This window comes from Vespa mandarinia, chromosome 7 (genome assembly GCF_050613455.1).
Source record: "Vespa mandarinia isolate Hongniang chromosome 7, ASM5061345v1, whole genome shotgun sequence".
Classification (NCBI taxonomy): Eukaryota; Metazoa; Arthropoda; class Insecta; order Hymenoptera; family Vespidae; genus Vespa; species Vespa mandarinia.
The window spans coordinates 4,983,998-4,997,167 of NC_140816.1; the positions used below are offsets into that span (position 1 = coordinate 4,983,998).

Genomic DNA, 13,170 nt, shown 5'->3' on the forward strand with positions numbered 1-13,170 from the left:
TTTGATATTCTTTTTTATTTCTTTTTTTTTTCGACTACAATATTATCTAACACGAGTCAAACGAATTTCTTGAAATAAAATTAACTGGGGATAAACTAGAATTGTATGTACGTACGAAAAGTGAAAAAAATTCAAGAAGGTACTTGCAGAAGAATTTTAAGAAAAAAAAGAAAAAGAAAAAAGAAAGAGAAACTTAAAAAGAAATCGTTTGTTAAATCGAAAAAAGAGAGATCGTTCTGCTTATAGAAAAATTTGAGAAGTATAACGTAACAATAGTAAAAGAACACTAAATTCGTGAAATGAAAAAAAAAAAAAAAGAAAAAGTGATAGTCTCAAAAAAGATCCCAAAAAAAGAGCACACAAAAAGAAATCTTGCAATTGGAGATAGAAAAAATTATTTGATTAGAAATAAAAAAATTAATTCCATTTCCCGAAATTTCTCTCATGAATCTCGAAAAGTGTAGTGTTTCAGCGCGAAATGTGATCACGATGACGTAAGGGATAAAAAGGTAAAAGTCAAAAGGACAAAAGGCAAGATAATGAAAAAGAGAAAAAAGGGAACGAAAAGAGGCAATGAAAAGTCATTTGGGATGAGACATAAAAAGGGGAAAAAAGAAAGAAACAAAAAAAAGAAAAGAAGAATGATTAGCCGAATCGAATGGAATATCGTAAATATAACGTAGATAAAAAAATATCCGTCGAAATGATCGCGAGCACCAAGCCGGGAACGATCCGCGCGTCGTGATGGAAGAACACGGAATACCAGGAGGATGAGGAGGCATCGGATGAGACGTTACTCCAATTGCAGTATTTCACTTTCACTAACCCCGCAGCCTCCCACGAGGCTGCTCATCTCCGCTAGATCCCTGGTTAGTGGCGGGAGGTAGATGGTTAAAGATAGGTAGTAGTAGAGTAGGTAGTAGTAGTAGTAGTAGTAGTAGTAGTAGTAGTAGTAATAGTAATAGTAGTAGTAGAGTAGTAGAAGATACATACATAGATATGTTGTGCTTGGTTCAAGTACCTACAGAGAAGGCTTTTGCTTTGCTTTGGGGCAACCGTCGGTGGGTCACTTACGTCGTAGTTGTCGTCGTGAGGTCGTTCCTTGTCGTTCCTTTTCTACGGATAACACAGGTATCACCATCACCACCACCACCATCACCACCACCACCAGCATCACCACCACTACTAGTACTACCACTACCTTCCACTGTAACAACCGCCCCCACCTCCATCACCAACAAGATCGCGTCCCTATAGCCTCGTTGGCCAAGCGTTTCTAAAAAAAACAGAAGAGGGATTCAACTCTGGTTAGTGGAGAAAGAAGGAAAGAAGGAGGACAAGTTGAAGAAGAAGAAGAAGGAGGTAAACCGAACATGAATAGTACGAATCGACGAAGGATGAGTGAAGCATCCCTGGATAATAAGTTGGTGGGGGAGTTTGCTCGGTTACCTGGTTGGGGGTTGCGTTCGGTAAGAGTATATATGATCGCTCCGACACCTCCACCATCAGTCATTCCTAGTGACTTAACATCCCGGTGTCTTTTACTCGACGGATCGGTTAGGTGAGTCTTCACCTTCCTCATCCATTTTGCTTTTTCATATACTCGCGAGTTTCTAATAGCCACTCTACTTCTTTCACTCTTCCTTTTTCTTTTTGTTTCATTTTATTTATTTTTTTTCTCTTTCTTTCTTTCTTTTCCTTTTTCTTCTTTCATCTTCTTTATCTTCTTATCTTTTTTCTTCATCGATCAAAAACCAATCGCGTAGTGCGTGTTCTTAAAAGTTTCAGATCAATATCATGATTCAGATCAATTCATGCTGAACGTATATTAATAAATTTGTGTACATATGTATACATATATATATATATATATATATATATATACATCGGATTTTTTTCATTAGTCGAGTTCCTTAATTTTTGTTCTCCTTATTTCGTAACGACATTGACATCAACAAATCCGTCTCATTTCAAGTGCCGATGTGAACGGAAATAACTTCAGTGAAACGTCAAGGTTCTCTACGAGATTTCGTTGATTATAAAGTGATGCACTTTTCTTTTTCTTTTTTTTTCTTTTTTTCCTTTTCTTTTTTCCTCTACTACCTTATCAATTTCCTACGATTTGTTTAGAAAAAAAAAGAAAAAGTGATCTGAACAAATGCAATCCTCTTTTTTGCATTTTCTTATTTCCATCAATTCTTCTTTTCCGATAAGTCGAGAATTTTTTTTAATAGAATTCTCCGTTCGTGGAAGTGGAACGAAGAAGAAGGAACTAACGAAGGTTTTTGTTTTGTTTTTTTTTTTTTTTCTTCTTTTCTTTTCCAGGTTAACAATTAAAGACAGCAGCGTCACCAATCATGAGGCTGCGATTGTTATTGATAGGTAATTATGAAATTATTTATATATATATATATGTATTTTTTTTTTTTTATATCGATAAAAAAATCACACGACAGACAAATGGAAATTATTTCATACTTTCTTTTACAATAAATTTTCTTTCTTTCTACATGGAAGTCGTCTATATTTCGAAGGTTACGTTCCACGTCGAGTGGAAAGCAGCAAAAAATCTCTAATAATCGCAAATTTCTAGGATAATCATTTCGATGTTCACAGCAAAGAAATCCTATAGTGATTGCACACATCATATGTCTTTCGAGATGTACACATTATTTTTATTATCATTCTTTTTTTTTTTCTCTGTTTCTTTTTCTTTTTTACTTACCATCTTTATCTCTTCGTCGCTTAGTACTTCAATCGCAATCAGATTAACATTCTTCAACAATGTCGTAGCATTTTAGTCCTTGATTCACATCAATCGTAAGAATCCTTGTGTTGTAGGTATTCCTTAAAAAGTATATAATACATGATTCAAGAGAATGGAGATAATATATCATGGATAAATTATCTTATTTTCTTTTCTATAATATTTTACAATCGATTCACTTTGATCGAAGAGAAATTGGTTAAGGATAGATCTTGACGAATCATTTTTATAAATCAATTATTTTCTTATATATTTATATAAAATTGTTTTTCATATAAAAGAATCTGTAGATGTTCAAGGACGATTTGAAAAGATGAAAAGAGATAAGAAAGAGAAAGAGAAAGAGAGAGAGAGAGAGAGAGAGGGAGAGAGAGAGAAAGAGAGAGTAATTAATTGTGGAGAATTTGAAATTTCATTCGAATCTTCCAACAAGGTCCACTTTTTCGTAACTTCCTCTAATTATAATACATTAAAGATAAGATGGCCCCCGTGCCTAACAGCTGGTATTGTTCCAGCAGCAGGCTTTTACATTTTTATGGGGCCATTCTTTACGCTTAAGATCATCCGTAGTTAAAATAAAGGTCAAGTGTATGCGGCCTGTTGGTGCAATTTAAGACATCCTTCTTTTTTCTTTTCCTTTTTCCTTTTTCTTCCTTTTTTTTTCACGGTTCTTAAAACGAAAGAAAGAAAAAAAAAAGGAAAAAGAAAAGGACGACGATCGAAGGTAATCCTTGAACGATGTTGTGTACCGACTAATGTGCACGTTTTCACGTTGATGAACGTGAAATAGAGTTAGAAAATGGAGTACTATATTTTTTCATGATGAAAGATCATTGAGCTTAACGGCGTAGTTATATAAAAAAAAGAAAAAAAGAAAAAAGAAAAAATTTCGATCTCTTTTTACGTTACAAATGATTTAGATATCTTTCGTTTCTTTTCTTTTTTTTCTTTTTTTTCCCAATTTCTTTTTCTCGAGCATCGAACAAAAAAAGATTATCCATTATCTTGTCATTAGAAAGACTTTGTTTAAATTAGTTAACACGAGATAGGTTTCGACATAAGAGATACGGTCGTAGAAATAAAAAAAAAAAAAAAAAAAAAAAGAAAAGAAAAGAAAAAACAAAAAAAATTTCATTTTCTTCTAAATCAAATGAAGAATTTATTAATTCGGAGAAAGTTATATCACAATGAGTGTTAACTCTTTCTTTCTTTCTTTATTTATTTCTTTCTTTCTTTTTCATAATCGTTCGATTACGCCATTGCTCGGAACCTAGTCGCGCAATGCAAGTGTAACGACGAATCGTTCGAAGATTCTCTCGAACGTAAAACACAAGCGAGACTTCCTCGGCGTATCGCTTTCAGATGATCTTCTTAGATCACGCGAAGCTCGACTGCTTCTCGATCTCCGTCGTCCATTGTTCCTCGTCCCGTTAAAGGATTGACTCTCTTTTAAAACGTTGACCAAGAAAAACACGAAGGGGCTTACCGAACGGTTCTTCGTTTAACATTTTTTATTTGTTGCTTCGTGTTTACTCGTTTCGAGATCAGTTTTTCCATTTCTTCTTCTTCTTCTTCTTCTTCTTCTTCTTATTTTATCTAAATGAACTGTAAACGATTAACTTGTTAACGATCGATCGTAGGAACGAACAACTGAATAAATCATTTTCTTCAAGAAATGATAAATGATGAAGAATCAATTCTCTAAAGATATATAACATCGATTTGAGATAATTGAGATGATCCGTTCGTTCGTATATTTCCTTCTACCGATCGTGACAGAGATTATCTGAAATTGTCTCATCTCATTTATTAAAACATTTATTAAAACTTCAAAGTGTCGGCCAGTGTAATGATGCGTGACCAAACGAATATTAGTAGCTTCTCTTCTTCTTCTTCTTCTTCTACTTTTTTTTTTCTATTCCTTTTACTTCTTCTTTTATTTCTTCTTCTTCTACTGCTTCTTCTTCTTCTTCTTCTTTGTCTCCTCCCATTTCTTCTTTTCTTTTCTTATTTTTCTTCATCATTGTCGCGTAATAAAAGCGTACGCAATTCGTTGTGGTGACGGTGGTTTGCGTGCGAATCTCACATGAGAGAAATGACCTGAAATATCTCTCTGACATAACTTCCCGCCTAATTAATTAAGAAGCATTGTCGACTATCACCGACAGAAAGAAGAAAGAGAAAGAGAGAGAGAGAGAGAAAGAGGTTAAGACGTGACAAGGAATCCGTGCTTTCTCATGCATTCGCTCAACTTAAAATATAAAGAAAAAGACAGACAGACAGACAGGCAGGCAGATAGCCAGAGAAAGAGAAAGAAAGAGAGAGGGAATTTTATAAGTTATAAAGAAAAGGACGAAAGATGGTCGTGTGTTGTGCGCTGGTAGTAGAGACGATCAACAAAACAAAGGATGGGAAAGGGACGAAGAAACACTTACACATTTTTCTTTACATTCAATCAATGTAATATGTACGCGTGGCTCAGAGTACGCGTAAGTTTTACCGAGTCTCTTCATCGCGTGTTTTCGCAATGAGTTTTGTTTAACGTTTGTCTTTTAAGCACTCAAATTATTGCTTTGCTCGAACAAGAAGAAAAGTTTATCAAAATAATCCTTAAAAAAGAGAAAGAGAAAGAGAGAGAGAGAGAGAGAGAGAGAGAGAGAGAGAGAGAGAAAGAGAGGTGTTGATATATTAATGAAATTGATTATTATTCGTGAAGTCCTTGATTTATTTTTTATCATACATATACGTACACATAGATATGTATATTTACGTATAAAGGATGTAACGAATTATTTGTTAATATAAGGCAAAGAAATAAATTAATAATTTTTTCTTTTTTTTTTTTTTCATGCGCATAACAATGATTTATTTAATTTGTTAGCAATAAATCGAGTCACTCATGTGTATGTATATGTAATATGTGTTTACGTCGTAGTAATGATACCTGTGTTTACATGTTCCAGCCTCGCTAGCTATCTTTCACGCTTGCACGGTAAGTATTCGATCGTTTTAATATATCGTTATAAATACATTTGCTAAATGAAGTTGTTATTACTTTTTGACAAGCGTGTAACCCTAATGAAAATTAATCTTCCAGCGTGAAATTCTTATTAGCAATTGCATAATCTAGTCACACAAAGTCGTCAACGGTTCGAACGGTTTTCCTTTTTTTACGATGACGTAATCTCGATGAATTACACCAAGTATAGAATACAGAAACTACCGCGTGTAACTCCCCTGACTATACTTGCGATGAGATCGTAATGTATAAGTCGGAAAGGAATATAAGTGTCTAATGTCAACGTACGTAATATTCTAAAGTGGTTAAGTGATTCACGTTGCTTGTGGGTAGTGTCGGAAAATCAAAGTGGTAGAGTCTTAATGATTCATCGGGCTATAGCAATTTTCTTTTAAATGTCAAACTAACAATAGGAAAAATATTTGTCATTTCTACGACAAAATCCCTCTTAAGGACTTATCTATTGTAAAAATATTAGAATGAGTAATTATTCGAATTCCAGGCAGAACACGGTTACAGTTATCCTAGGCCTAACAATCCGCTAACACCAGGTGGGCCAGGTGGCGACCAAGGTGGTAAGCCAGGAAGTCCAGGTTATCCTGGTGCTCCTGGTGGTTATCCATCTGGACCACCCGGTGCTCCTGGTCCATCGGATCCAGGTTATCCGGGAGGCTATCCGTCGCCCGGTGGTCCTGGAGGACCCGGTGAACCCGGAGGATCAGGCGGCTATCCTAGCGGAAAACCAGGTGAGCAGGGCGGACCAGGAGGATATCCTGGCGGCGGATCCGGAGGACCAGGAGGGTCAGGAGGACCTGGAGGATATCCTAGTGGCAGACCAGGTGGACCTGGTGGGCCAGGTGGTTATCCTGGGGGTGGAGCTGGAGGACCAGGAGGGCCAGGAGGTTCAGGAGGCTATCCCAGCGGCAGACCAGGTGGACCTGGAGGGTCAGGAGGTCCAGGAGGCTATCCCAGTGGAGGACCAGGAGGATCAGGTGGGCCTGGAGGATATCCTAGTGGCAGGCCAGGTGGTCCAGGAGGACCAGGAAGTCCAGGAGGTTATCCCGGTGGTGGACCCGGAGGGCCGGGAGGACCAGGAGGGTCTGGTGGCTATCCTAGCGGTAAACCAGGTGGACCTGGAGGATATCCAGGTGGAGGACCACAAGGTCCTGGTGGGCCAGGAGGACCAGGAGGTTATCCCGGTGGTGGACCCGGAGGGCCGGGAGGACCAGGAGGGTCTGGTGGCTATCCTAGTGGTAAACCAGGTGGACCTGGAGGATATCCAGGTGGAGGACCACAAGGTCCCGGTGGACCAGGTGGACCAGGAGGTTATCCCGGAGGTGGACCCGGAGGGCCGGGAGGACCAGGAGGGTCTGGTGGCTATCCTAGCGGTAAACCAGGTGGACCTGGAGGATATCCAGGTGGAGGACCACAAGGTCCTGGTGGGCCAGGAGGATCAGGAGGTTATCCCGGTGGTGGACCCGGAGGGCCGGGAGGACCAGGAGGGTCTGGTGGCTATCCTAGCGGTAAACCAGGTGGACCTGGAGGATATCCAGGTGGAGGACCACAAGGTCCCGGTGGACCAGGTGGACCAGGAGGTTATCCCGGTGGTGGACCCGGAGGGCCGGGAGGACCTGGAGGGTCTGGTGGCTATCCTAGCGGTAAACCAGGTGGACCTGGAGGATATCCAGGTGGAGGACCACAAGGTCCCGGTGGACCAGGAGGACCAGGAGGTTATCCCGGTGGTGGACCCGGAGGGCCGGGAGGACCAGGAGGATCTGGTGGCTATCCTAGCGGTAAACCAGGTGGACCTGGAGGATATCCAGGTGGAGGACCACAAGGTCCTGGTGGGCCAGGAGGACCAGGAGGTCCAGGAGGTTATCCCGGTGGTGGACCCGGAGGGCCGGGAGGACCAGGAAGGCCTGGTGGCTATCCTAGCGGTAAACCAGGTGGACCTGGAGGATATCCAGGTGGAGGACCACAAGGTCCTGGTGGACCAGGAGGACCAGGAAGTCCAGGAGGTTATCCCGGCGGTGGACCCGGAGGTCCGGGAGGACCAGGAGGGTCTGGTGGTTATCCTGGCGGTAAACCAGGAGGACCTGGAGGATATCCAGGTGGAGGACCACAAGGTCCCGGTGGACCAGGAGGGCCAGGAGGCGCAGGAGGTTATCCCGGTGGTAGACCCGGAGGGCCGGGAGGACCAGGAAGTCCAGGAGGTTATCCCGGTGGTGGACCCGGAGGGCCGGGAGGACCAGGAGGGTCTGGTGGCTATCCTAGCGGTAAACCAGGTGGACCTGGGGGATATCCAGGTGGAGGATCACAAGGTCCCGGTGGACCAGGTGGATCTGGTGGAACTGGAACTCCAGGAGGACCAGGAGGTTATCCTGGCGGCGGTCCTGGAGGCCCAGGAGGACCAGGAGGTTATCCTGGCGGTGGACCGGGTGGACCTGGTGGTCCAGGAAGTCCTGGAAGTTATCCCAATGGAGGACAAAGCCCAGGTGGCTTTGAAGAACCGTACGACGAAGGCGACTATTCTGCAATCCCTGGCGAACCTGGTCGTGATTATCCTATATATTCAGAAGTACCCGAAACTAGTTTCCGTTGTGAAAATCAACAGTTCCCTGGATATTATGCGGACGTTGAAGCTCAGTGTCAAGTCTTTCATATTTGTGCCAATAACAAAACCTACGATTTCATTTGCCCTAACGGGACTATTTTCCATCAACAGTATTTTGTCTGTGTGTGGTGGAATCAATTTGACTGTAGCACGGCGCCAAACTTCTACTACTTGAATGAAAATATTTATGACTATAACATAATGGGTGGGCCTGAAATGTTCCCTGGTGGACCTGGAGGACCAGGAGGATTCCCTGGCATAGGACCCGGAGGGCCCGGAGGCCCTGGTGGTCCAGGTAGTTATCCTGGAGGACCTGGAGGTCCAGGAGGTCCTGGAGGGTATCCTATTGACAAACCAAGTCAACCTGGAGGACCTGGTGGCTACCCTAGCGGAAGACCAGGTGGACCAGGAGGACCAGGAGGACCAGGAGGACCAGGAGGACCAGGAGGTTATCCTAGTGGCAGACCAGGAGCGCCAGGAAGTCCAGGTGGATATCCCGGTGGTGGTCCTGGAGGGCCAGGAGGGCCAGGAAGTCCAGGAGGTTATCCTGGTGGTGGACCCGGAGGTCCAGGAGGGTCAGGAAGTCCAGGTGGTTATCCCGGAGGTGGACCCGGAGGGCCAGGAGGACCAGGAGGACCAGGAGGGCCAGGAGGTTATCCTAGTGGCAAACCAGGAGGACCAGGAAGTCCAGGTAGTTATCCCGGAGGTGGACCCGGAGGACCAGGAGGACCAGGAGGTTATCCTAGTGGCAAACCAGGAGGGCCAGGAGGTCCAGGAGGTTATCCCGGTGGTGGACCCGGAGGGCCAGGAGGACCAGGAGGGCCAGGAAGTTATCCTAGTGGCAAACCAGGAGGGCCAGGAGGGCCAGGAGGTTATCCCGGTGGTGGACCCGGAGGGCCAGGTGGACCAGGAGGGCCAGGAGGTTATCCTAGTGGCAAACCAGGAGGGCCAGGAGGGCCAGGAGGTTATCCCGGTGGTGGACCCGGAGGGCCAGGAGGACCAGGTGGGCCAGGAGGTTATCCTAGTGGCAAACCTGGAGGGCCAGGAGGGCCAGGAAGTCCCGGAGGTTATCCTGGTGGTGGACCCGGAGGGCCAGGAAGTCCAGGAGGTTATCCCGGTGGTGGACCCGGAGGGCCAGGAGGACCAGGAAGTCCAGGAGGTTATCCTAGTGGCAAACCAGGAGGGCCAGGAGGGCCAGGAAGTCCAGGTGGTTATCCCGGTGGTGGACCCGGAGGGCCAGGAGGACCAGGAGGGCCAGGAGGTTATCCTAGTGGCAAACCAGGAGGGCCAGGAGGGCCAGGAAGTCCAGGAGGTTATCCCGGTGGTGGACCCGGAGGGCCAGGAGGACCAGGAGGGCCAGGAGGTTATCCTAGTGGCAAACCAGGAGGCCCAGGAGGGCCAGGAAGTCCAGGAGGTTATCCTGGAGGTGGACCCGGAGGGCCAGGAGGGCCAGGAGGTTATCCTAGTGGCAAACCAGGAGGCCCAGGAGGGCCAGGAAGTCCAGGAGGTTATCCTGGAGGTGGTCCCGGAGGGCCAGGAGGGCCAGGAGGTTATCCTAGTGGGAAACCAGGAGGCCCAGGAGGGCCAGGAAGTCCAGGAGGTTATCCTGGTGGAGGTCCCGGTGGGCCAGGAGGGCCAGGAGGCCCAGGAGGTTATCCTAGTGGCAAACCAGGAGGTCCAGGAAGTCCAGGAGGTTACCCCGGAGGTGGTCCTGGAGGGCCAGGAGGACCAGGAGGGTCGGGAGGTTATCCTAGTGGCAGACCAGGAGGGCCAGGAGGGCCAGGAAGTCCAGGAGGTTATCCTGGTGGTGGACCTGGAGGACCAGGAGGGTCGGGAGGTTATCCTAGTGGCAAACCAGGAGGGCCAGGAGGGCCAGGAGGGCCAGGAGGGCCAGGAGGTTATCCTGGTGGTGGACCCGAAGGGCCAGGAGGACCAGGAGGGCCAGGAGGACCAGGAGGATCTGGCGGCTATCCTAGTGGTAAACCAGGTGGTCCAGGTGGATCTGGAAGTTATCCTGGTGGTGGTCCCGGAGGTCCAGGAGGACCTGGTAGTCCAGGAGGTTATCCAGGTGGCGGACCCGGCGGTTCAGGAGGACCTGGTAGTCCAGGAAGTCCAGGAGGTTATCCAGGTGGCGGACCCGGCGGTCCAGGAGGACCTGGTAGTCCAGGAAGTCCAGGAGGTTATCCAGGTGGCGGACCCAGTGGACCAGGAGGACCAGGAGGTTATCCTATCGGCAAACCAGGTGGTCCAGGAGGTTATCCACATGGTGGAGGAGGACATGGTGGTCCAGGAGGACAAGGAGGATCAGAAGGACCAGGCGGAAAACCAGGTGGACCTGGAGGTTTTCCTGGCGGTGGATCAGGTGGACCAGGTGGGTCGGGATATCCCGGTGGCCCTCAATATTTAGCACCGTCTGAACCTCATGGTCCTGGTGGTCCAGGAGAACCGGGATATAGACCAGGTGGACCATCTGTACCCAATAAACCATCGGGTCCGTCAAGACCTGATGGTTTTCCTGATGGTAAACCAGGAGACACGCCATTTCCGCCACAAGGGCCTTCTAAACCAGAGCGCGAATACTTGCCACCCCGACGCGGTTAATCCTATCAATTATATAATAGCGTTAACTCCGAATTTAACGCCTAACAATCGCCGTTGGTGATACTTGAACCATATTGTAAATACAAGCCTTCTTACCTATTAGCTAAGTTAAGTAATATGGTATTCATTTCAATGGATAATGTAATCGTTTCCTTTGCGACATTTCTTTCATCGTATAGTTTTCTTGAAAGTAACTTTTAATGTTACTATTATATAAGTTTATCCTTACTTTCTTTTATGAGTTTTATAAATTACTTCCTTGAGGTTCTTAAAAGCTTTCGTCTTTTATGTCACTAAATAAGTTTTAATAGATTACGGGTCTGCCTTTTTTCATTTCAAGATGCAAACAGAGAAGAGGATTGTAAGATACTAATTACAGAAATTAGATGTTATATCTGTCTTGTATTGTATATAGCCATTGAAATGGACGCATTCTATGTATGTAAAATATTTCAATATTTTCATTTACTTTCTTTTTTCTTTTTTTCTTTTTTTGAAAATAAGACAATTATCGTAATATTTGTAATTACTTTGAATTTTTCACGTACTTGTATCAGAAAGTTAGTAGCGAAAGAACTTTCGTAAAATTATACTAAATTAAGAGCGATTTAAGTGGACATAACGAAAAAATTATCGGAACCTATCTCGCAAGGTATTATTGCACGATATATTTATTTATTTCGATATTAAAATAATATCGTAATATTATTAAATCGATCCCTTACCATTAAGAAAAAATATCAACAGGGACAATTATTCGGATCTTTAATATATTAATTATCATGCTCTATATATAATAATAACACATATGCTCAACAAAGATCCGAATAATATTCTCCATTTCTCCGAACATTATCATCCTTATTTTGTCCTAAGCAAAGAGATGTTAACATAATATTATAGTAATTTTATACTTTTTATATTATACACTCTCATATACACATCCATATACATAATTTTATAACGATGGTTCGAGACTCCTATGGTGGGATGCCATTATGTATAGTTTATATGTGAAATAAAGGAAACGCCTTTGCAAGAATCAATATCTAGTTTGTTTAATTAAAACGTATAATATTTTTTTTTTATATTTAAAAATTAATCGATATATCGATTAATTTTTTCTCTCTCTCTCTCTCTCTTTCTCGTCATCCCTTCTTTTTCCTTCCTATTTGCGTTTCGTACACTCGATGCTATTAATCTCAATTTCTATTATAAAAATATACGTAGTAACAGAAAATCGCTAATACAAATGAGAGGAAGTTATATAAATTCGCAGATATTGTATCTACGAATATCATGACGACACGTCCATACGTGGTCACGTAAATTTTACAAACGAGAATTCTCTTGCGACCCTTCATCGTCCGATATAACACTGCTACTACAATTTCGCGGTCTCCCCTGGGAACCGCATAGAGATACCAGTACATAAACTGCGGTAGAATTTGAGCGGTTTTTCTTTATTTGCTTTTTATTTTTTCATTTTTTTTATTTGAAAAATATATTTCTAGCATCGTTTCGTTATTGATTGTGTATATAAATATTATCAATTGTATTATATATATACACGACAAGTATATCTACAAATTTGCATAAATAATACAAATAAATAAATAAAATATGTGAGTGATGTTTATGATAAATAAACATTTAAAAATATTGATGATTTTAATGCGTATAAATTATATAGAAATCATTGATAATTTTACTATAAAGAGAATTTTAGAATATGTTAACGAACAGAATTTTATTGTTACTCGTTATTATACAAAATTAGAAATTCGATGAAAGGATGAAGAAAAAAATGATTATAATGATCATTGATGACATAAAGAAATTTTCTAAATTTGTTAAAATATTTCTTGTTATTTATCACTTTGTTACACTCATATAAGTCACTCTGAAGGCAAAAGAGAGGAAGAAAAAAAGGAAATAATTAAATAAATATATATATACACAAATATACACAAAGGATTAAAGAAATTTGGATTCGTTGTAAATAAATATTTGCTTGCTACTCGTATCTAGCAAAGAATTCGATTAGCGATAATGTTTCGTCAAACAGTTTAACGATAGAATGCGGTCAGCATTCACAAAGTGTCACCTTAATTCCGTAAATGCAGAAGTCGAAGAGGATTTCAATCGGATTGAAACGTGCGAAACGGA

General features: G+C 42.8%; 1 protein-coding gene across 2 annotated transcripts; it reads left to right on the forward strand.

Annotated features, from left to right (window-relative positions):
- The first annotated feature begins 1,497 nt into the window (after nt 1-1,497).
- LOC118440580 (uncharacterized) lies at nt 1,498-12,037 on the forward strand. 2 transcript variants are annotated; one of them, XM_085658264.1, is made up of 4 exons: nt 1,498-1,561; nt 2,326-2,382; nt 5,731-5,759; nt 6,289-12,037. In XM_085658264.1, exons 2-4 carry the CDS (start codon nt 2,358-2,360, stop codon nt 10,999-11,001), a joined length of 4,767 nt encoding a protein of 1,588 aa, XP_085514390.1. In that variant the 5' UTR covers nt 1,498-1,561; nt 2,326-2,357; the 3' UTR covers nt 11,002-12,037. The 2 variants fall into 2 exon arrangements, with proteins under 2 accessions (XP_085514390.1, XP_085514391.1); XM_085658265.1 differs by having other exon boundaries at nt 1,522-1,561; nt 2,235-2,382.
- Nucleotides 12,038-13,170: the final 1,133 nt, after the last annotated feature.